The 22,869-nt window shown below is 40.7% G+C and overlaps 1 protein-coding gene across 1 annotated transcript in view; it reads left to right on the top strand.

Annotated features, from left to right (window-relative positions):
* The window catches only part of rfc1 (replication factor C (activator 1) 1), an 81,775-nt gene that overhangs the window by 18,562 nt on the left and 40,344 nt on the right, over positions 1-22,869 (top strand). Inside the window, 5 exon segments of the mRNA XM_072567807.1 lie at positions 7,261-7,496; positions 8,594-8,668; positions 15,081-15,158; positions 15,578-15,677; positions 19,587-19,975. Of these exon segments, the coding sequence (XP_072423908.1) occupies positions 7,261-7,496; positions 8,594-8,668; positions 15,081-15,158; positions 15,578-15,677; positions 19,587-19,975 (878 nt within the window).

Below are 22,869 nucleotides of genomic sequence, written 5' to 3'. Positions count from 1 at the left end.
AACCTGAAATGTTGTACTTAAGTTCCCTTCATTTTAAAAAAAAATTTATTCTCAATCTATCCCATTATATTGCCTCCAATCCCATGTGCTTTAGTCTTGCCCATAATCATTGTAACTATCCATCATATGGTCCGTGCAATGTCCTTGGGTAAGACAAAGGGTGGAGGGTTTGCCTTTTAATCAAGAATTTGTGGTGCACGGACATTGCTTCCCTGGGCGGTCATTGCTCCCCAAACCTTGAATTTCTCACTATCAAATGCTGCCCCTTCTATCTACCACAGAATTTACCGCTGCTATATTAACTGCTATGTAAATTCCGCCACAAGCAAAGGTTGAGGAAGCTCTGGATGTGCTGTACTCCAATACTAACACCCTGGAGACGGAACACCTCGAGGCCTGGTTTATTGTGACTGGTGACTTCAGTCAAGCCAGTCATAGGAAGGTGTTGCCCAAGTACCATCAGGACATTACCTGCCCCGTGAGGGGCCCGAACATTTTAGACCAGTGCTACACTGCTGTGAAAGATGCCTGCCGCGTCATCCCCTGTCCTCATTTCGGGGACTCCGACCAGAATGCTGTGTTTCTTCTTCCAGCTTACAGGCAAAGGATCAGTTTTCCTTCGTGTGAATCCAAGGAAAGCGATGGGACCAGGCGGAGTACCAGGCCGTGCGTTCAGTGCATGCACAGATCAACTGGCAGAGGTCTTCTCTGACAACTTCAACCTCTCCCTGCAGTAGGCCACTGTCCCCCTCTGTTTCAAGAGGGTCAACATCATCCCTGTGCCTAAGAACGCTCATGCAGCTTGTCTCGATGGCTAGCACCCAGTGGCCCTAACTTCGGGGGTCATGAAGTGCTTGAAAGGCTGGTCATAGCATTAATCAACTCCAGCCTTCCCCAATATTCTTGACCCACTCCAATTTGCCTATCGGACTAGCAAATCCACATTAGACGCCATATCACTTGCCCTTCACTCCTCCCTAGGGCATCTTGACACCAAGAACAGCTACATAAGAATCCTACTCAGTGACTACAGTTCAGCCTTCAACACTATTATCCCCTTGAGACTGATTACTAAACTAAGCAATCTCTGACTGAGCCCCACTCTCTGCTATTGCATCCTCAGTTTCCTGACCCACAGGCCACAATCAGTGAAGACTGGGGACAATATTTCATCATCACTAACACTCAACACTGGAGTTTTCCAGGAGTGTGTACTCAGCCAGCCTACTGTACTCACTGTATACCCATGACTGTGTCACCAAATACATGACTAATGCCATTTACAAGTTTGCTGATGATACCACCATAGTCGGTCAAATCTCAGATGGCAACGAAACAGACTACAGACGGGAGGTGGAAGACCTGGAAAAATGGTGTACTGAGAACAACCCAGCTCTCAATGCCGGCAAAGGCAAGGAACTCGTTATTGACTTGTGGCGAGATGTTACTCATGCCCCCCCCCCCCCCCCCCCCCCCCCACACACACACACACACACTAACAGCACAAAGGTGGAATGAGTGGAGAGAGTCAAAATGCTGGGAGTGGTTGTCCGCAACAAACTTTCTTGAACTCTTCTTGTGGTCGCAATGGTTACAAAGGCCCAATAGTGTCTCCTTTTCCTCAGGCAGCTGAGAAAATTTGGCATGATGGCGAATACCCTTGCCAACTTTTATAGGTGTGCCATCAAGTGCATTCTGTCTGGATGTATGGTAACCTGGTGTAGCAACTGTACCATTCAAGATCAGAGATGGTTACAGAGAGTGGTGAACTCTGCCTGGACAATCACAAAGGCCAACCTCCCATCTCTCGAATCCATCTACCAGGCCCACTGTCAAGGAAAGGCCGCCAACCTTCTCAAAGAACCATCCCACCCTGGCAATGTTTTTCTACAATCACTACCATCAGGGAGAAAGTACAGAAGCCTGAACACGTTTCAGAACAGTTTCTACTGTTGTTAGAATACTGAATGGATTCTCAAACTCTTAACATACACCTGTACCTGTGTTTTTGTTTTTGCTGCTGTTTACCTATTATTTACTTATCTATGCTACTTAACTCTGTGATCTGCCTGCATAACTCACAAGACAAAGCTTTTCACTGTGCCGAGGTACACTTGACAATAAATTCAAATCAATTCAATTCAATTCAATTCAATTCAATTCAACCTCTTCCATGGGCCCTTATCAGAAGCCTTCAGAAAATATAAATTCACTAATTCTTCCTCATCTAATTCCTAGTTATGTTCTCAAAAACTCCCAATGGATTTGTTAAGCATGATTTGCAGTTCATAAACCCATGCTGGCTTTGTCAAATGTGTTAACTGCTTTGCAAACATTCTTTTATCCTAGGCTTCAGCATTTCTCAAAGTACTGATACTGTATTTGGCTCACTGGACAGTAATTTTTTTCCGCTTTCCCTCCCCCTTTTTAATAGTGGGATTATATTTGCTAGTCAGTTTACAGGAACTGCTCCAGAGTCTGTATAATTTTGGAAGATGCATCCAGTGTTTCTGGAACAACTTCCTTTCATATTCTGGGATGTCACTTATTAGACCCTGGTGATTTGACAGTCTGTGACCCCGTTAATTTCCTGAGCACTCTTCTTACTGACTTCGTTCAATTCTTCCCTGTCACTGGTTTCCTAACATTTCTGGGAGGTTATATGTGTACTATTGTGAAGATAGAACCAAAGTATGCATTCATTCTTCTAATTCTTTGCTTCCTATTGTAATTTGCTGGCTTCTGACTGCGATGAACCTACATTTTATCTTTAGAAACCTTTTTTCCCTTTGATTTTATAGAAGATATTGCAGTCAGTTTTTGTTCTTTGTTCCCATACGCTCTTCTCCCTCTGGATCAAGCATCTTGTCTTTTCTGAATTCCATGTTCTCAGTGTTCTGGCTTGCTGTTTTTTCTGGCAATTTTGTCTCCTTTCTGGATCTACTGCAATCCTAATATCTTCAGTAAGCTTCGATTATGACCCCTTTCCTGATTTATTTATATGCTAGGCAGGAATTGAAAATTGCTTTAATTCGTGCCCACATTCTTTAACTATTGCCTGCTGCTGCCTTCTGTCTGATGTCAAAAGCACCTTTCAATCTAATTTTCTTTTACTGTGTGTGTGTGTGTGTGTGTGTGTGTGTGTGTGTGTCTGTCTGTCTGTGTCTCTTCCTCTCCCCAGTGCGTGCTCACGCGCTCCCTCCCTCTTTCCCTCATGCACTCCCCCCATCTTGTGTTGTCTCCTGCGTGCTTCTATTATGATCGTGCCTAAATCAAAAGCTTTTAAAAAGATATTTGAATTCCCAGAGATTGACATTAAGGGATTGCATGACAGTATTTTAAGTCTTAACAGTTCTGCTGTAACAAGCCAACTTATTACAACACTGGCCAAACTTTACTTGGCAGAGAAACTGCATATTATTCTTTTTTCAATGCTACTTATAAAAAAACACTATGGTGTGGTATTATATTCTTTCATGGATGTGAGCATTGTTGGCTAAAATTCTATTCTATTTGTTGCCTATCCCTAATTGTCCTTGAGCTGAGTGATATGCCCAGCCATTTCAAAAAGCAGTTAGCACTCAACCACATTGCTGTGGATCTGGAGTCGGATGGCAGGCCACACTAGTAAAGGTGGAATATTTCCTTTCCTAAATGACATTAGTGAGTCATGTGGGTTTTATGGACAATTGCAATAGATTGATTGTCATAATTACTGCAAGGCTGTCATCTCTGACACCAGTAGGCTTTTCATCTTTCTCTCACAGAAACTGAAGGTCTCTGCACAGTCTGCTCAGCTGTTCCTGTCATTGGTTTCAGGTTTGAACATTTTTATACCTTGCTCCCACTAAGTCTTAACCAGTGACCCTCTGTCTGCAAGGAAGCCAAAACACAACTGTTAGGCAGTTGACAAAAATCATGTGATCTTTTTCATTACTCCGTTTTATCTTGAAGAGAATTGTAATTGAAATGTTGTGAAAAGATTTGAAGAGTTATTCAAATTGTGAAGGGAATAGCACTGGGAGATATACTTATTCAGAGAGCCAGCGCAGACATGACACGAAGTGACCTTAACCTGTGCTGTAACAATGAGAGATTCTGACTCTATGAAAACATAACCAGTTTCTAAAGCCTCACGATTATGGCATACGCAAAGCTGTCCAGTATACAGACTTTCACAATGTGATGCCTCTGACAAAAGACTGTGAGTAAAAGATGTAAAATGGATTTGCCAATTAGGATAATAAGTAACCAGAAGAAATTATTTCAAGTTGACCGTAACACTAAAAATTGTGGAACATAGCCCTTTCTCCTAAATTGCTTATCTGAGAGGGCAGACAAATGGGATTGTTTCAGACTTTGTTACTTTTGCTCTGAGATTCCAGAACAGTAAAAGAGAATCCTTGAACTGTGAAACCTGGAACAATTACCCATTCCAATTGTATAATGTTCCATCTTTGTTCCTGCTACCATTGTGTTGGTATCTCTGCAAACAAATGTTTTTGACCTTGATATTTGGAGTTACTCTGTGTTATTAGGCTAGATAAGACTGGGGTGTACTTTTTTTTGTAAAACCATTGTACTGTATGGAAAGACACTGCATAATGTGTCAAGGTTAAATGTTGATGTAATAAACATGAGTATAGTCTTTAGTTGCTCATCTACCATGTCATTGTGACTGTAATGGTTGCTTCAGAAAAATAGTCAGACATTTGAGATAAACCTCCTATCCAATTATCTCATTTCATTGGGACCTTTTAATTTTGAACATAGAAATGATCCAGAAAATGTCACTTAAAATTGACCTGTTCATACCACCCCCATGATAAATGCTTAACATTCATTTGCTTCACAATTAAATGAAGTTAGGATCTTGTAATCTGAGTGACATACTAAGTTTATTTCTGAATGCCCTCAGATGGTGTCAAGAGAACACCATCCCCAAGAACAAGTTGAACTTTCCTGTCCATCATATTGTGCTTGGAATTTTGCTTTTGGAGTAGGCTTTTTCTCCCCATGGATCCAGGCTGACAAAACTACTACTGTGCAGAAGGAAAAAGTAAAGGTGATTATCATCACTTGAGTTTATATAGCTTATTTTAACATTATAAACATCCTAAAATGCTTCTCAGGTCCATTGTCCAACAAAATCTGACATTGAATCCCAAGAAGATATTTGGACAGGTGATCAAAAATATTAGTTTAGTCACGGGTAGGTTGAAAAAATTTAAAGCAGGATGGAAAAATGAGGAGGTTAGGAGATAGAATTCAAAGGTTTAGAGCATTCGTAGATGGTTGCAGTGGTGGAATGATAAGGATCAAGGTTGTGAAGAGGCCAGAATTGAAGAAACAACAATATCTCTAAGGGTATAAATTCAACATGGCAACTTGTCAGGATGTTGAAGTGGTAGTGTCCCTAACTCTATCAGGAGGCCTGGGTTCAAGTCTCGTCTGAGTCTCTCCAGAGGTGTGTAATAACATCTGCGTAGGTTGATTGGAAGCAACGTCAACATGATCATTGTAAGACTAAATGACCATTTGCTATTTTTTATGTTGTGTTCTGCTAGAGCTGAAGGATGTTAGAGATATTTGATTTAGAGACACCGGTATTAGACTGGGGTGTACAAAGTTAAAAATCACACAACACCTGGTTCCAGTCAACAGGTTTATTTGGAAGCACTAGCTTTCAGAGGGCTGCTCCTTCATCAGGTAGTTGTGGCTCTACCTGACACCTGATGAAGGAGCAGCGCTCCGAAAGCTAGTGCTTCCAAATAAACCTGTTGACTGGAACCAGGTGTGTGATTATAACCTGAACTATAACCTGGTGTTGTGATTTTTAACTGAAATTTGAATATAAGAATGAGAATTTTAGGATCAAAGCTTTGCTTGGTTGGTTCCAATATAAGTCAGCAAACAGAAGGCTAATAAATGAATAGGACTTGGTGTGAGTTGTGTTGCAAACAGAATTTGGGTGAGCTCAAATTTTATGAAGGAGGGGTGGGTGACTAGGAGAGCATTAGAGCAGCGAATGGATAATGGCTTTACAATAGTAGATAAGCTTGTTTTTTAACTTTGAAATTTGGTGAGACTGCATAACTGGACGTGACAGATTAATTGAAGAATTTATGTAAGTTTGTTTGTTTTTTATTTTGAAATACTTGCTTATAGTGCTGCTTGTTAATGCCAGGTGGTCAGGTTTCCTCTTAGGTGCGTCTGACTACAGTAATGGATTTGGGAGCAGGTGAAGTGCCAAATCATTAGAAAAATTGATTTTAGTTGCAAATGGTACTTCTAATTAGGAATAGAAAATGCTAAAAATACTCAGGTTAGGCAGTATCTAGAGAGAGTAAACAATTAAAATTTTTTGTTGTTCTTCAATGAAATTGGAACATAAAAATCAGTTTAACCAAGTACAGAAGGGAAATATTGTTAAATGATGAAAGGCATAAGATAAAATGAAATGTTATGGGACTAGTACCAAAACAAAACATGGGTCTAGAGGAATTGGAAATGAGAAAAGCAATCCTGACCAGCAGCAATAATCTAGGGGGGAAAAAGGGGTGGAAGTTATGATCCATACTTGTGAAACTCAATGTTGACCTCAGAAGGCTATAAAGTACAATGGAAAAGTAAGGTACTGTTGCTTAAAATTGCTTTGAACTTTATTGGGACAGTGTAGGAGGCTAAAGACAGTCTGCTCTATGCTTTGTGACAAAAAGGAGAAGGCAGTCAGCCTAGGAATAGTCAGGCCCAGAGGCACAGACCTTGCTATTGATAGTGGACCAATAGGGGTTCCCCACTGATACCCCAGTAACACTGTTTCAGCCATCCTCTGTTTCAAGCATCCGCTGCCTGAGTAAATATACAGGGATATATTTAAAGTGCTCTTTCATTCATCTGTTCACTAAAGTCATGACATTTGCAGAATTAAATTCTCTCTGAACAGCCAGGTTATGAAAGAAATCGAGAGATTCAAAGCTTCATGGAAGATTTCTTCACAAAATTCACAAGCAGTGGATTAATCTGTTGCACTTAATTAGATTGTGTTCTGCATAGTGATAAGTTGATTGCATTTAAAAGTAAATTTTCAAAAGTGGCATTTGTATTGGGTTAGTGATGATGCTGTCTGACACTTGGTACTGCTTGTCTTGGTACTGCTTAGGATACCAGCAACACACATTGATAATTGGCATTTTGTTTTTCCCCTCTCGCTTTCTTCTCCCCATGTCCCTAAAAACCCTCCTTTGATGACTTGTCAAGACGAAGAGGAAGATTTTCAACAAAGTAGGAAGATTGCCCAGAGGTATCAAGAAAATGGTGGTCACCCTGGAACATCTAGCTCTGGAAGGTCTGCAGACAATAAATTGCAGGTCAAATCGCCACAGCCTAAACCAGCGAGTCCAGAGAAATTCACCTGCACATCTGTGCGCGATTACTTTGGCACAAGCACCGTTCAGAGATCAAATAAAAAACTGGTGGCTAGCAAAAGGAAAGCAGTAAGGATTTTTTTTTAACATGTACATTTACAATCCCTGTGTTTATCATTTAACCTTGGTTGTGTTTGGAACTGTATTGTTTGAATAAAATAGAACTGTTTAGATTATTACTAAAAGTCTGAGTATTACTCTGAACTCCTTTCTTCTCCCTTCTTGCAGTTGTCGAGTTGTGTGAAGTCAACATGATTTGGTTGCTTATGAACTTTAAATGTTAGTCTGTCTTTTCTCTCCGTGTGCATTTTTTTCCTCCTGAAATCTTTGACCCTTTCCTGTAGACATGCTTCACAATTTTAGAAACTGTATTAATGAGATATTTGGTTGCAAAATTTTAACTGTGTATCTAGAAGGGGAAAATCCTTTATGATGTTTTCCTGTGCCCCCCTTTCTGTAGCCAAGGGTGCTGGAGCAAACAAAAGCTTAATGCAGATTTGATAAGGCCTTGAAAGTCATGACATCTCTAACCACCACCACCATCCGTACTCCCCCAACCCGTGATAAAGGCTATAAACTCTCTGCCTTGGGCTTCACTCATATTTACCTCTGATTTGTATGGTTCCTTACCATCCTGGCCAATGGATTTATAGCCCTAAAGTTAATTTCACTCCGTTCTCCAGGGGTTGTCAGTTGGTGAGCAAAGAATGGGAGTTGGATTGGAACCTTTTGCAGAGTTCATTTGTCCACTTGATAATCTCATTGGTTCTTAGGAGTTTAAAAAAGTCATTGGCAGTAGAATCATTGCCTTTGAGCCTGTATTACCAGGTACAGTCCAGCTCTAAGATCTGTTCTGAACAGAGACGTTGATCTCAGCTGAGGCACCAATAAAGTAACTGCAGTCAATTGCCCCACACTTGCATGGGTGTGGGCAGCATTGGTTGTAGTTGCTACTCTTGATCATAATTATATTCTTGTGATAACACATGTGCGAGTCTTGTCTGTTACGTTGTCTTACTGTAAGCTGTTGAATATGCTGACGACCTGTCCTACTCCAGTTTATAGCTGATTGTGTCCAGTTAGGTGAGGAAATTGGTGAATGTTGTGTGTGGAACAGTGCACTTGAGAAGGCCTGAAATGATTTAACTTGATTCCACTTGTTCTAGCCTTCAGGCAGTGCTGGTTCCACAATTGATGATGAGGAGCTGGCTCGTCAGCTGCAACTTGATGAGGATGCAGAGGTAATGGATGCTGAAAGACTTATTAAGCATTTTAAACCGACAATTCAGGTTCCAAGCTGTTTCTTTCTAAAGCAACACTTATCTTTTAGAATTAATGCAGTTTTATCTAATCTCTGTAGAATAATTGTGTCTATGTGAATAAATGTTTATGTTTATGATTGGTATGTTGCCTCCTGGGTGCAAGGGTCAATGAAGTCTCGGAGTGACTACAGGATATTCTGAAATGGGAGGGTGAACATCAAATTGTCGTGGTACACATCAGTACCAACGACGTAGGTAAGAACAGGGGTGAGGTCCTGAAAACAGAATATAGAGAGTTAGAAAACAAGTTTTAAAAATAGGACTTCAAAAGTAATGATCTCAAGATTACTATGTGCTAGAGTAGAAATAACAGGATATAGCGGATGAATATGTGGTTGGAGGGAGAGGGTTACGGTTTCAGGTTCATGAGGCGTTGTAACTGCATCTAGGTGAGATACACCAGGTTATACTTGTGCAGGGTCAGAACTGATATCTTAAGTGGAGTATTTGGATGAGGGAACCGGGGGCATTCTAGCGAAGTTTGCCGATGATACAAAGTTAGGTAGACAGGCAGGTAGTACTGAGGAAGTGGGGAGGCTACAGAAGGATCTAGACAGGTTGGGAGAGTGGTCCAGGAAATGGCTGATGGAATTTAACGTGAGCAAGTGCGAGGTCTTGCACTTTGGCAAAAAGAATATAGGAATGGACTACTTTCTAAATGGTGAGAAACTTAATAAAGCCAAAGCACAAAGGGATCTGGGAGTGCTAGTCGAGGATTCTCTAAAGGTAAACATGCAGGTTGAGTCTGTGATTAAGAAAGCGAATGCAATGTTGTCTCTTATCTCAAGAGGGTTGGAATATAAAAGCAGAGATGTACTACTAAGACTTTATAAAGCTCTGGTTAGGCCCCATTTGGAGTACTGTGTCCAGTTTTGGTCCCCACACCTCAGGAAGGACATACTGGCACTGGAACGTGTCCAGCGGAGATTCACACGGATGATCCCTGGAATGACAGGTCTAGCATATGAGGAACGGCTGAGGATACTGGGATTGTATTCGTTGGAGTTTAGAAGATTAAGGGGAGATCTAATAGAGACGTACAAAATAATACATGGCTTTGAAAAGGTGGATGCTAGAAAATTGTTTCTGTTAGGCGAGGAGACTAGGACCCGTGGACACAGCCTTAGAATTAGAGGGGGTCATTTCAGAACGGAAATGCGGAGACATTTCTTCAGCCAGAGAGTGGTGGGCCTGTGGAATTCATTGCCACGGAGTGCAGTGGAAGCCGGGACGCTAAATGTCTTCAAGGCCGAGATTGATAGGTTCTTGTTGTCTAGAGGAATTAAGGGCTACGGGGAGAATGCTGGCAAGTGGAACTGAAATGCGCATCAGCCATGATTGAATGGCGGAGTGGACTCGATGGGCCGAATGGCCTTACTTCCACTCCTATGTCTTATGGTCTTATGGTCTTATTTGCTAATGTGCTTCAGAAAGATTTAAACTAAAATGGAGGTGGGTGGGAACCTATACAGAGGGACAGTAGAGAGGGAGCAGGGGCAAAAATACACAAAACAGAATCAAAACTAACCATAGGTTTTTGTTTAAGACAATTCAAGCCATATTGCAAAATAATGTGAAAAGGACTAAAAACATTTAGGCCATGAGATTAATGGCCTCATGTCTTAATGCATGGAGCATTTGCAACAAAATGGATGAAATCGTTGTGCAAATAGGTGTAAATTAATATGAGAAAATTGTGATTGTGGAGATATGGATGCAGGGTGATCAGGATTGGGAACTGAAAATCCAACAGTAGTCAATGTTTAGGAAGGACAGATGAAGGGGAAAGGGAAGTAGTTAGCAATGCTGGTTAAAGAGGAAATTAACATAAAAAGTTAGTAAGGATATTGGCTTTGGTGAAGTGGAATCTGTATGGGTAGAGCTAGAAACACCAAGGGCAGAGTATGAAATTGGGGATTATATATAAGCCACCAAACTGTAGTGGTAATGTTGGGGAAGGCATTAAAAAGGAAAATAGGGATACAAACTATAACTGTGCAGCTTTAATTATGAATAACTATAATCTGCAAGTCGATTTGGTAAATCAAATCAATAGAAATATGAGCGAGGAAGAATTCCTACAGTGTGTATGAGTTGGTTTTCTGGATCAGTATGTTGATGAACCAACTAGGGGACAGCCCATCATAGACTGGGTGTCATGTAATGAGAGAGAAATAATTAGCAGTCTGTTTGAGTGAGACCCCTTGGGGAAGAGTGACCATAATATGATGGAAATTTTCATTAAAGTGGCGAGTAACGTAGTTGATTCTGAACACTAGGGTCCTGAATGTAAATAAAGGAAATTACAATTGTACAAAGCACAAGATGGTTATGGTAAATTGGTGATCATTATTTAGAAGGATGACTGCAGATAGGCAATGGCAAATATTTAAAGAGTGCATGGAAGAACGACATTCCTGTCTGGTATAAAAATGAAATGAGGAAGGTGGCGCAGTCATGGTTAATGAGGGATGATAGGGATAGTATTAAATTAGGAAGGGGTATACAATTTGGCCAAAAAGAGCAACAAGCTTGAGGATTGGGAGATGTGTGGGTCTCAGCAAAGGAGGACAAAGGGATTGATTTAAGAGGGGGGAAAATACAATATAAGAGTAAGCCTATGAGGAACATGCAAACTGATTGTAAAAGCTTCTGTAGGTATGTGAAGAGAAAAAGATTAGTGAAGACAAATGTAGGTCCCTTACAGTCAAACTCAAGAAGTTATAATGGGGTCAAAAATAGTGGACCAATTAAGTGCCATGTTTTGGTTATGGCTTCACAAAGGAGAACTCGAATAATATCCCAAAATGTTGGGGGAATACAGAGTCTCATGAGAGAGGAACTGAAGGGGATCAGTATTCGTATGGAAATTGTATTGTGGAAACTAATGGGATTGAAGCCTGACTAATTCCCAGGGCCCAATAATCTCCAACTCAATCATACTTAAGGAAGTGGCCCTAGAAATAATGGATGTGTTGATGGTCAGCTTTCAAGACTGTGCAGACTCTGGAACCGTTTCTATGGATTGGAAGGTAGCTAATGTAACCCTGCATTTTTAAAAAGGAGGTAGGCAGACTACAGGGAATTACAGAGCAGTTAGCCTGATATTGGTAGCCGGGAAAATGTTAGTCCATTATGAAAGATTTACCTGATGAAGGAGCAGCACTCTGAAAGTTTGTGATTTCAAATAAACCGTTGAACTATAACCTGGTCTTGTATGACTTCTGACAATGATATTAGCAGGTAAAATTAGAGCACATGAGATTAAAGGTAACCAACTGGCCTGGATAGAGAACTGGCTGGTGGATAGGAAACAGAGTAAGGATAAACTGGTCATTTTTGGAATGACAGCCAGTGGCTGATGGGGGTACCGCAAGATCAGTTCTTGGACCTCAGCTATTCACAATGTACATTAATGATTTCGATGAGGGAACTAAATGTAAAATCTCCAGGTTTGCAGATGACACAAAGCTAGGTGGGAGGGTGAATTGTGAGGTAGTTGTAGAGATGCTCCTGTGTGATTTGGACAAGTAGAGTGGGTGGGCAAATGTTTGGCAGATGAAGTATAATGTGAAAAATGTGAAGTTATCCACTTTGGTAGTAAAAACATGAAGCCTCTCTGAATGGTAATACATTGGGAAAGGTGGGGATGCAACGAGACCTGGTTGTCCTTGTATAGCAGTTGCTGAAAGTAAGTATGCAGCCACGATAAGTAGTGAAGAAAACAAATGGAATGTTGACCGTCATAGTGTGGCGATTTAAATACAGGAGCAGGGATGTTTGCTGCAGGTCCTTGGTGAGACCACTTCTAGAGCATTGTGTGCAGTTTTGATCTCCCTATTTGAGAACTGATGTCTTGGCTATGGAGGGACAGTGGTTTGAGACTAATACCTGAATGGCAGGACTGACATATAAAGTGTTTAGATCCGAGGAGCAGGAAAAGCGACATTTCTTATTGACGGGGAGAAGGTAGCAAGGAGTACAATAGGTGAATGGGGGTGGGGATGGAGGTGATGGGTCAGAGAGGAGGGTGGAGCGGATGGGAAGGGAGATTGGCAGGTAGGACAGGTCATGAGGACAGTGCTGACATATAAAGAGAGACGAGTTTAGTTCAGACTATATTCAGTGGAGTTGAGAATATTGAAGGGGGAATCTCATTGAAACCTGTAAAATTCTGAAAGGATGTGACAGTTAAACACAGGAAGGATGTTCTTGATTGGGAGTCCAGAACCATGGGTCATAATCTAAGGGAGCTAGGTAGACTGTGTTGTACTGAGATGAGACGTTTCATCACCCAGAGAGTGGCTCAGGCTTAAATATTGAATGAGATTTAAAAAAGGAGATTGATCCCTTTAGCCATAAGAGCCAAAACTAAGAATTTGGAGAGAAAGCAGGCACAGGACACTAAGTTGGATGATCTTAGTGAAAGGCAGAGCAGACCTAAATAGCCAAATGACCACCTCCTGTTTAGATTAGATTACCTACAGTGTGGAAACATGCCCTTTGGCCCAACAAGTCTACACTGACCCGCTGAAGAGAAATCCACCTCCTATATTTACCCCTGACTAATCCACCTAACACTACGGGCAATTTAGCATGGCCAGTTCACCTAACCCGCACATCTTTGGACTGTGGGAGGAAACCGGAGCACCTGGAGGAAACCCACGCAGACATGGGGAGAATGTGCAAACTCCACACAGAGGCGGGAATTGAACCTCCCTGGCGCTGAGAGGCAGCAGTGCTAACCACTGAGCCATTGTGCTGCCCCAAAATGATAGCTGAGACCCAAACAGTCCACTAGGACGCTTAACTCCTCTTTTATTTAACCTGTTTTCCTAATCAGTCTGTTTTGAGATGTTACTGCACACCTTTAGAGCTGGTGGGACTTGAACCCTGGCCTCTTGATTCCGAGGTAGAGTCACTGCCATTATACCACAAGAGATCTTAACCATATCCATGTCTGTTTTTATTGCTAAAAAATATTTAGCAATTTGCTTAAAATTGAGGTTAACTTGGTGAATGTTGTATTACGGTTTTGCTTCCCACAGAATTTATTGTTCCTAGAACTGAGATTTTTGCTGAGTAAGGATTTCAGGATTATGTGGATAAGGCAGGAAAGTGGAGTAGAGGTTCATCAGATCAGCCATGGGTCAAATGTTCTACTTCTGCTCCTATCATAAAGTATTCTGAATGTGGAACTTGATCCCTTTTACATTGGACAATAATACCTCCAATCAGAATTGTCCCTCCAGCGTGATGTGGTGCAAGTACTTGTGCCAGCTAAATTGATTTGCTGTAACATAAACGAAAGATGTGGTGCTGGAAAAGCACAACAGGTCAGGCAGCATCCAAGGAGCAGGAGACTTGACATTTTGGTCTTAAGCCCTTCATCCGGAATGTGGAGGGGAGAGATAAATAGGAGGGTGGGGGTTGGGGAAAGGTGATGGGTAGATGGAGGTGGGGGGTTGATGGTGATAAATCGGAAACTGATTAGAATAGATCAAACTTGAAATTCACACTGACTTAGTTTAGTTCAAACTTCCTTGGATTTATGTTCCTGTATTTTATGAAACTAAGCTAATTTGTTCCTTCCACATCCATGTGGGGGCGGTGATGGCCTAATGATATCGTCACTAGACTGTTAATTCCGAGATCCAGGTAATATTCTGGGGAGCTGGGTTCAAATTCTGCAATGGGGTTGATGGAATTTGCATTCAATAAAGTGTAGGATTTGAAGTCTATTGATGACTGTGAAACCATTGTTGGAAAAACCCATCTGGTTCACTGAAGTCCATTTAGGGAAGGAAACTGCTTTCCCTATCTGGTTTGGCCTTCATGTAATTCCAGACCCACAGTAATGTAGTTCACTCTTAACTGCCTTCTGTGCAATAAGGGCTGGGCAATAAATGCTGGTCCAGTTAACAATACCCTCATCCAATGAATAAATAAAAATGTGATTATTGCATTAGATATGCAGAAGCATTGCTTGGATAAAATTAGCCTGTAAATTTCATAATGCCACTTCTTTGCTATAGTCATTCTCCTTCCCATTGGTTGAGACTTTCCCATTCCTTTGTCAGTTGGGGTCTGACAGAAATGATTGGTCTGACAGCATCCATTTTCTCCTTTGTGCTAGTCTTTTCATACGTAGATTCCTTTACAAAGCATTCTGCCCTAGTTTATTGCGGTGCTTTTCATCTTCTGCTGACGTTGCTTTCTCACTTGTTATCTGTGGAAAATAATTGCAAATAACCTATAGTCTCTGTACTTATTGTTTTTTTTTCATCCATATATTTAATAAAAAACATGTTGTTCTTACCTTTTTGTTTAGCTTGAGAGGCAGCTACATGAGGATGAACAATTTGCTAAAACACTGGCCATGTTGGATGAGTTGCCAAGAAGTAAAAAGGTAACTTAATAAAAATCTATCATATTAAACTAAAGCAATAGTGATTGCTAAAATAATTACAAAGTTTAAAGAATTTGTATTTCATTGTGTTACTGAAGTTGGAAATTACTAATTTGCCATAAGTGGCAAAATCTTAAAAGTAGCCTTTTAAAATTCTTGGGCAGTTTTGTGCAAGCAATAGATTTGTGTACTTAATGCAACAGTTATTGATGTGGAAGGAACTATGGGTTTAGTTTCTTAAAATACAGGGGGGAAAAAAAAGTCCAAAGAAGGCCAAACTAGACTAACTCTCTGGAATGGTATTCAAGCCAGTTTTGGATCACGTTTATCATTCAGTCACCAATACCTGAATTAAGGTTATTGTAGAGCTGTTCCCTGATTTCTACTTGGAAAGTTGACTTTGTTCCAATCGTTTTCAGGCACGTACTGATTCTGAAGGTCAGGAACTATCCTTATCCTTGGTTGTAAACGCTGAACCCAGAAAAACAGATGAGCAGGCAGCGGAACATTCTGGTAAAGGTGTGTTTTGAAAAAAAATGTTATTGTGCATTTTCCAGAAACTTCAAGTTTGAGTGTTAATGCTGTTAAAACCTTAAATTTCTGACTTTTTCAAGAAATTTCTAACTGCCTGAGGATTGTTAATTGTTCTTGGATTATGCTGCATTAAATCCTAAGAGTAGGGTAATGGTAATTTGATGCTAAAAGTAGTTTTCTTTGGTGTCTTCTTTTATCCCCCCAGCTTGCCTTATTATAAATTTTCGGCAATTATTAAAATTGCTTTGCTTGGGTGTATTTTTGTGTTGCTGCAGCATCTCAAATGTTGCAAGTGAGGTTAACAACAAATGAAGTTAACCTTTGGTGGTTGATATGATACTTTTTGTCTTCCCTTATTGTACAATAAGCATTAAACAAGTCACAGTATTGAGGTGTGTTAAAAGGATAATTTAGACAAAACTTGGCTGATAGATATGAAATAAAAAGTTAGTTAATGGATACTAATTTGTTTGTAGAAAGTATTGGTTTCTCAAGTGTTCACTATTTTTGCTATATACAGGCAACATGATGCTAGAATTGGTTGATGACCCCTACATTTTTGCACTTTTGCAAATCTGTTAATTTGGAAAAGAAACCTTTTGAAGACAGCGATTAATGGAGGGAAAAGGCAGGTACATGATGCAACGTATTGTAGGGAAGGGCAAGGCATTGGGAGGGGGAAAAAGGCAAGAAACATAAGCTGACTCTTGAGTGGAACGATGCTGTAGGGTGTGGATGAACAGAGATTTCCAAAGTAGCGGATGGAAATGCTCTATAGGTTGAGCAGTATTTGTGGAGAAAGAAAGAGTTAATGTTCTTTGTCAATAACCTATTGTCTGAATTGTAAAAATTCAGAGATGTGGCAAGTAATTACAAAGAGAAGAAAAAAGGGCTAAACGATGAACAAACAAAAGGCATGATCTGTGATGGGGTGGGATGCAAATGTGATTAAATGACAGGGTAGAGTAATAGGATAGGGGAAATCAGTCTGGATGGGTTACTCTTCAGAGAATCAGTATGCACTTGTTGGGCCAAATGGCCTGTTTCCACACTGTAGGGATTCTGTATTTCAGTTAACTTATTGAGAAATGTTAAAGTTATGGTGCAAAGCCAAAGGAGATGATATTGGGGCAAGCAATGAAACAAAGCGTCTGGAGAAACCATAAGTGGCAACAGCAGAATCGTAACTAGTGCCTGGTGGCTGCAACAATGGGAACAGTGGTTTTAATTGGAAATTGTTGAACTAAATGTTTAATACAGATAAACAATCCTTTATCTGAAATCCTTAGCACAGTTGTTTTTCAGAATTCAGAATTTTTTGAATTTCGGACTAAATGACATTTTCACAGTGAAATAAAAAAACTACCGAACAGCAGATGCGCGTGTGAATAGTACGAGCGCTGAGACATGACACCAGCCAGTGCTGGGCCATGCCACCACACCACACCTGAGTGACACGGTTTGAGTGGATGTGGAGTTGGGTCACTTGTCCGCATTCCAAAATTTCAGATTTTGAGGCTTTTCAGATTTCAGATTTTCTGATAAAAGATTGTAATGTTCACGTGGCCTTGCGGCAACTCAGAAGGTTATCCTGTTAAGTTACCGAATTTGCACAGCTATGCAAGAGAAGTAAGTCTATGAATTTGAAAGCCCTGTGCATTTGAAAAACCAGCTTACGGGGAACACATTTAGTTCTGAAAACCATAAACGAAGAATCAAAATGGCAGTGCACAGGCCAAGCGGATATTAGAACAGAGAATTAAAATGGCAAGTGACTAGAAGCTTATACTTGTGATCTGAATGGAAGTGTTCAGAAAAATAAAGGTGACTGTTGAATCTAGCACACTTGAAAGAAATTTCTGTTTCATCTGGAAGGAGTATTTGGACCCCAGACAGTGAGAAGGTGATGGGTAAAGGGTATACTTACCATAGATGCAGAGAAGTTGAAAAGCTGTTCGTTTCTTGCAAGTGTGTGTGGAAATGGCTGATTCTGTTTCTTTAAAAAAAAAGTTGGCTTTATAAATGAAAACTTATGAGTACCTGAGAAACTTTTTACCAAACATTGGTTCAGTCATAATGTATGCTGTGTCAGGCATTCCATGAAGGAAATGACACTAAAGACATAACAGGATAAGTATGCATTCACTAGAATGATCCTAGGGTTAAGAAAGTATAGTTGAAAATAGGGACTAATAACTGAAACAATAAAAGCGAAGAAGAGATTTAGTTGATTTTTAAAATTTTGAACGTCTCTGATTTTCTTCTGATTCAATAATTTATGATTGGGAGGGATGGAGAACAGGCTACCAGGTTAGTTTAGGGAGTGCATTAAAAAGGGCTGGTGTGGGTGTAATGTGCTGAATGACCTTGCGCTATGGTTGTATGGTTTATTTCAGTCTTTTGATCATGCTATTAAGTGTTCCACTTACATAGGAACATAAAAAGCTAGGAGGAGTAAGAGGCAGTTCAGCCCCTCAAACCTGCTCTGCTATTTAATACCATCATTCTCCTCTTTGTCTCAACTTCATTTTCCTGCCTGCTCTCCATAACCTTTCAACACATTACTAATTAAAATGTCTGTCTCCACTTTTAAATTTACTCACTGTCCCAGCATCCACCACATTCTGGGCTAGTGAATTCGAGATTTACGATCCTTTTGACAGAAGTAATTTGTCCTCATCTCAGTTTTTGGGTAAGGGGTTAGATTTAAAACAATGACCCCTCATTCTGGATTGCCCCGCATGAGGGAACATTCTCTCAATTTTGACAGTATTTTGTCAATCTCTTTTAGCTTTTATATACCTCAATTAGATCTCCTCTCATTATGTAAACCCCAGAGTGTATAGGTCTGAACTGTTCAATCTCTGTTCATAAGACAAACCCCCTCCTCTCTGGAATCAATCTAATTGTTTGATTTGAGCTTAATATAGGTGCCTCTGCCTCCTGCTTGAACTGCACATGCAGAGTTGGGCATACATGCTGAGAGTGATTCCTTGAGTTCAAACATTTTAAGGTAATCACTGTGTGAGACATGAGAAAGCAATCATTGTTGGTGAAATTATTCTTGAAAAAGAAAGATGGGACAATTGCAGAAAGGTCTTTTCTGATTTTGGATGTGCATCGTGTTAGTCTGTGAATGTTATGCTTATATTTTAGGCAACTATGACAATAAATGATATGTTCTTGTCAACTCTCAGTAATGGTTTTAAAGATTCAAAGTTTGTGAGAAGATTTATAGCTTGGGTGCTCGTTGTTGTGGTTCTGTTTGTCGAGCTGGGAATTTGTGTTGCAGATGTTTCATCCCCTTTCTAGGTGACATCCTCAGTGCTTGGGAGCCTCCTGTGAAGCACTTCTGTGATGTTTCCTCTGGCATTTATAGTGGTTTGTCTCTGCCACTTCCGGTTGTCAGTTCCAGCTGTCTGTTGCAGTGGTTGGTATATTGGGTCCAGGTCGATGTGCTTATTGATTGAATCTGTGGATGAATTCCTCGAGGAATTCCCTGGCTGTTCTCTGTTTGGCTTGTCCTATAATAGTAGTGTTGTCCCAGTCGAACTCATGTTGCTTGTCATGCATGTTATGACAACGGACAGCTGGAACTGACAACCAGAAGCGGCAGAGACAAACCACTATAAATGCTGGAGGAAACATCACAGAAGCGCTTCACAGGAGGCTCCCAAGCACTGAGGATGTCACCTAGACGGGATGAAACATCTGCAACGCAAATTCCCAGCTCGGGGAACAGGCTTTAAAGATGTTAACTTTATTCTTGAGCTAGCCATGCAATGTCAGGTAATGTTAATAAGATCCCTGAAAGATTCTGTTCCAAGATAGCCTTATCTTGATGTGCACGTTTTAAAAAGTATTTCACTAATTAAACTTTGCCTTAATTTTCAGCCAAGACGTTGAGTGGAACTGACAGCAATGTGAAAAATTGTACTGAGAAAGTTGTAAGTAGCAAATCACAGAGCCTGAGGACTTCCTCCCAACACTCACCTGAATCTTCCAGTGTTAAAGTGGAAAACTCATTTAGTAAATCCTCTCCGGTCAAAAGCAGTACAAAACTTGCTATCATGAAACGTAAAGAAGAACTAACGCACGTGATAGGAAACAGTCCAGTAAGATCAGTCCGAGAGAAGAGAAGTTCGCCAAGGAAAGAGGAGAAAACTGGATTTTCAAAGCAAGGTCAAACCAAAATTTCTCCTAAGAAAGAAGAAAGAACTGTCTCTCCAAATAAAGAGAAGATTTCTCCAAACAAAAAGAAAATATCCCCAAATAAATCTGAGGTAGAAAGCATTTTGGTAACATTTGCTGTATTTTGGGTTTGATGCATGGTAACTCGTTTTAGGTTGTGAAGCCTTCAAGTAAAAATGGGAAATTCCTGTTCAAAGTCTTCCCTCTTTCTGTCAATAGGGGAAATCAGTTTTAAAATTGCAGATCTATTTTACATCTTTATGGAGAAAATATCAGATTTCCTGCTTTGGGAACTTCCCTCTCTTTATATGCCAATGATTGAGAACAGTTGTAACCAGGATTAATTTATGTATACTGTTATGAGTCACTGTTTGGTTTGAGAGTAGAAATACAGGAAATCTTTGAAGAGAAAATAGAGTTATAGTCATGGAGCCATACAGCATGGAAATAGATCCTTTGGTTCAACCAATTCATGCTGACTATAATCCCAAACTAAACTAGTCCAACTTGCCTGCACTTCGCCCATATCTCTCCAAATGTTTCTTATTCATATACGAATCTAAATGTCATTTGAACATTGTCACTATACCTGCATTCACCACTTGCTCTGGAAGTTCATTCCACACACGAACCACCCTCTATGTTCAAAAAGAAAAATATGCGCTCCTGTCTTTTTAACTCTTTCTCCTCTAACATTAAAAATCACCCACCCTCGGCAAAAGACACCCGAGGCAAAAGATACCTTATCTGTACCCCTCATTATTTCATAAACGTCTACAAGGTCACTCTTTAACCACCTATGCTCCAGTGGAAAAAGTCCTCACCTATCCAGCCTCTGCTAAAAACTCGAGCCCTCCATTCCTGGAAACATTCTAGTAAATGTGTTCCAAATCTTCTGCAGCTTAATAATATCCTTCCTATAATAGGAAGACTGAACACTTCAAAAAACTTATGTATCTGAACCCTGAGGTGTCTCTGTTCTACAACACTACCCAAGACTTGACTTCTAATTATATAAGTCTTGCCTTTGTTTGTTTTACAAAAATGCAGTACCTCACATTTATCCAAATTAAACTCCATGTGCCACCCCTCAGCCCATTGACCCAATTGATCAAGATCCCTTTGTAATCTTAGATAATCATCACTGTCTACAACACCATCAATCTTGGTGTCATCCACAAACTTACTAAACATGATTTTCATATTTTCATATAAATGATTTATATAAATCACAAACAAAGTTCGACAAGGTTCCCCATGGGAGACTGATTAGCAAGATTAGATCTCATGGAAAACAGGGAGAACTAGCCATTTGGATACAGAACTGGCTCAAAGGTAGAAGACAGAGGGTGGTGGTGGAGGGTTGTTTTTCAGACTGGAGGCCTATGACCAGTGGAGTGCCACAAGGATCGGTGCTGGGTGCTCTACTTTTTGTCATTTACATAAATGATTTGGATGTGAGCATAAGAGGTACAGTTAGTAAGTTTGCAGATGACACCCAAATTGGACGTGTATTGGACAGAGAAGAGGGTTACCTCAGATTACAACAGGATCTTGACCAGATGGGCCAATGGGCTGAGAAGTGGCAGATGGAGTTTAATTCAGATAAATGCGAGGTGCTTCATTTTGGGAAAGCAAATCTTAGCAGGACTTATACACTTAATGGTAAGCTCCTAGGGAGTGTTGCTGAACAAAGAGACCTTGCAGTGCAGGTTCATAGCTCCTTGAAAGTGGAGTCACAGGTAGATAGGATAGTGAAGAAGGCGTTTGGTATGCTTTCCTTTATTGGTCAGAGTATTGAGTACAGGAGTTGGGATGTCATATTGCAGCTGTACAGGACATTGGTTAGGCCACTGTTGGAATATTGCGTGCAGTTCTGGTCTCCTTCCTATCGGAAATATGTTGTGAAGTTGAAAGGGTTCAGAAAAGATTTACAAGGATGTTGCCAGGGTTGGAGGATCTGAGCTACAGGGAGAGGCTGAACAGGCTTGGGCTGTTTTCCCTGGAATATCGGAGGCTGAGGGGTGACCTTCTAGAGGTTTACAAAATTGAGGGGCATGGATAGGGTAAATAGGCAAAGTATTTTTCCTGGGGTCGGGGAGTCCAGAACTAGAGGGCATAGGTTTAGGGTGAGAGGGGAAAGATATAAAAGAGACCTAAGGGGCAACTTTTTCATGCAGAGGGTGGTAAGTGTATGGAATGAGCTGCCAGAGGAATTGGTGGAGGCTGGTACAATTGCAACATTGAAGAGGCATTTGGATGGGTATATGAATAGGAAGGGTTTGGAGGGATATGGGCCGGGTGCTGGCAGGTGGGATTAGATTGGGTTGGGATATCTGGTCGGCATGGACTGGTTGGACGGAAGGGTCTGTTTCCATGCTGTACATCTGACTCTATGACTCTAAAAGTGGACAGAGCACCAATCCCTGTGGGGTACCGTGGTCATAGGTTGCCAATCTGAAAAGCAACCCTCCACAATCACACTGTCACTTTCCGTTAAGCCAATTTTGTATCCAACTGCCAAGCTCGCCCTGAGTCCCATGTGATGTAACTTTACTAATTAGTCTGCCATGCAGAACCTTGTTGAAAGCTTTAATAAATATTTAAACCTTTCCCAGAATCCCAGAAGTTTTTTTTGATAAGGTTGTCCATGGTGTGCTGATGAAGAAGGTTAAGTTGCATGGGGTCCAGGGTGTTCTAGCTAGATGGATAGAGAACTGATTGGGCAACAGGAGACAGTAGTAGTGGAAGGGAGCTTCTCAAAATGGAGACCTGTGATCAGTGGTGTCCCACAGGGATATGTGCTGGGGCCGCTGTTGTTTGTGATATAAATAAATGATTTGGAGGAATGTGTAGGTTGTCTCACTAGCAAGTTTTGCAGATGACAAAAGTTGGCGGAGTAGCAGATAGTGAAGGGGACTGTTGCAGAATATGGATAGATTGGAGAGTTGGACAGAGAAATGGCAGATGGCTTTCAATCCAGACA

This window comes from Chiloscyllium punctatum, chromosome 1 (assembly GCF_047496795.1).
Source record: "Chiloscyllium punctatum isolate Juve2018m chromosome 1, sChiPun1.3, whole genome shotgun sequence".
In the NCBI taxonomy this organism is placed as follows: Eukaryota; Metazoa; Chordata; class Chondrichthyes; order Orectolobiformes; family Hemiscylliidae; genus Chiloscyllium; species Chiloscyllium punctatum.
This window is presented reverse-complemented; position numbering and strand designations above follow the sequence as displayed.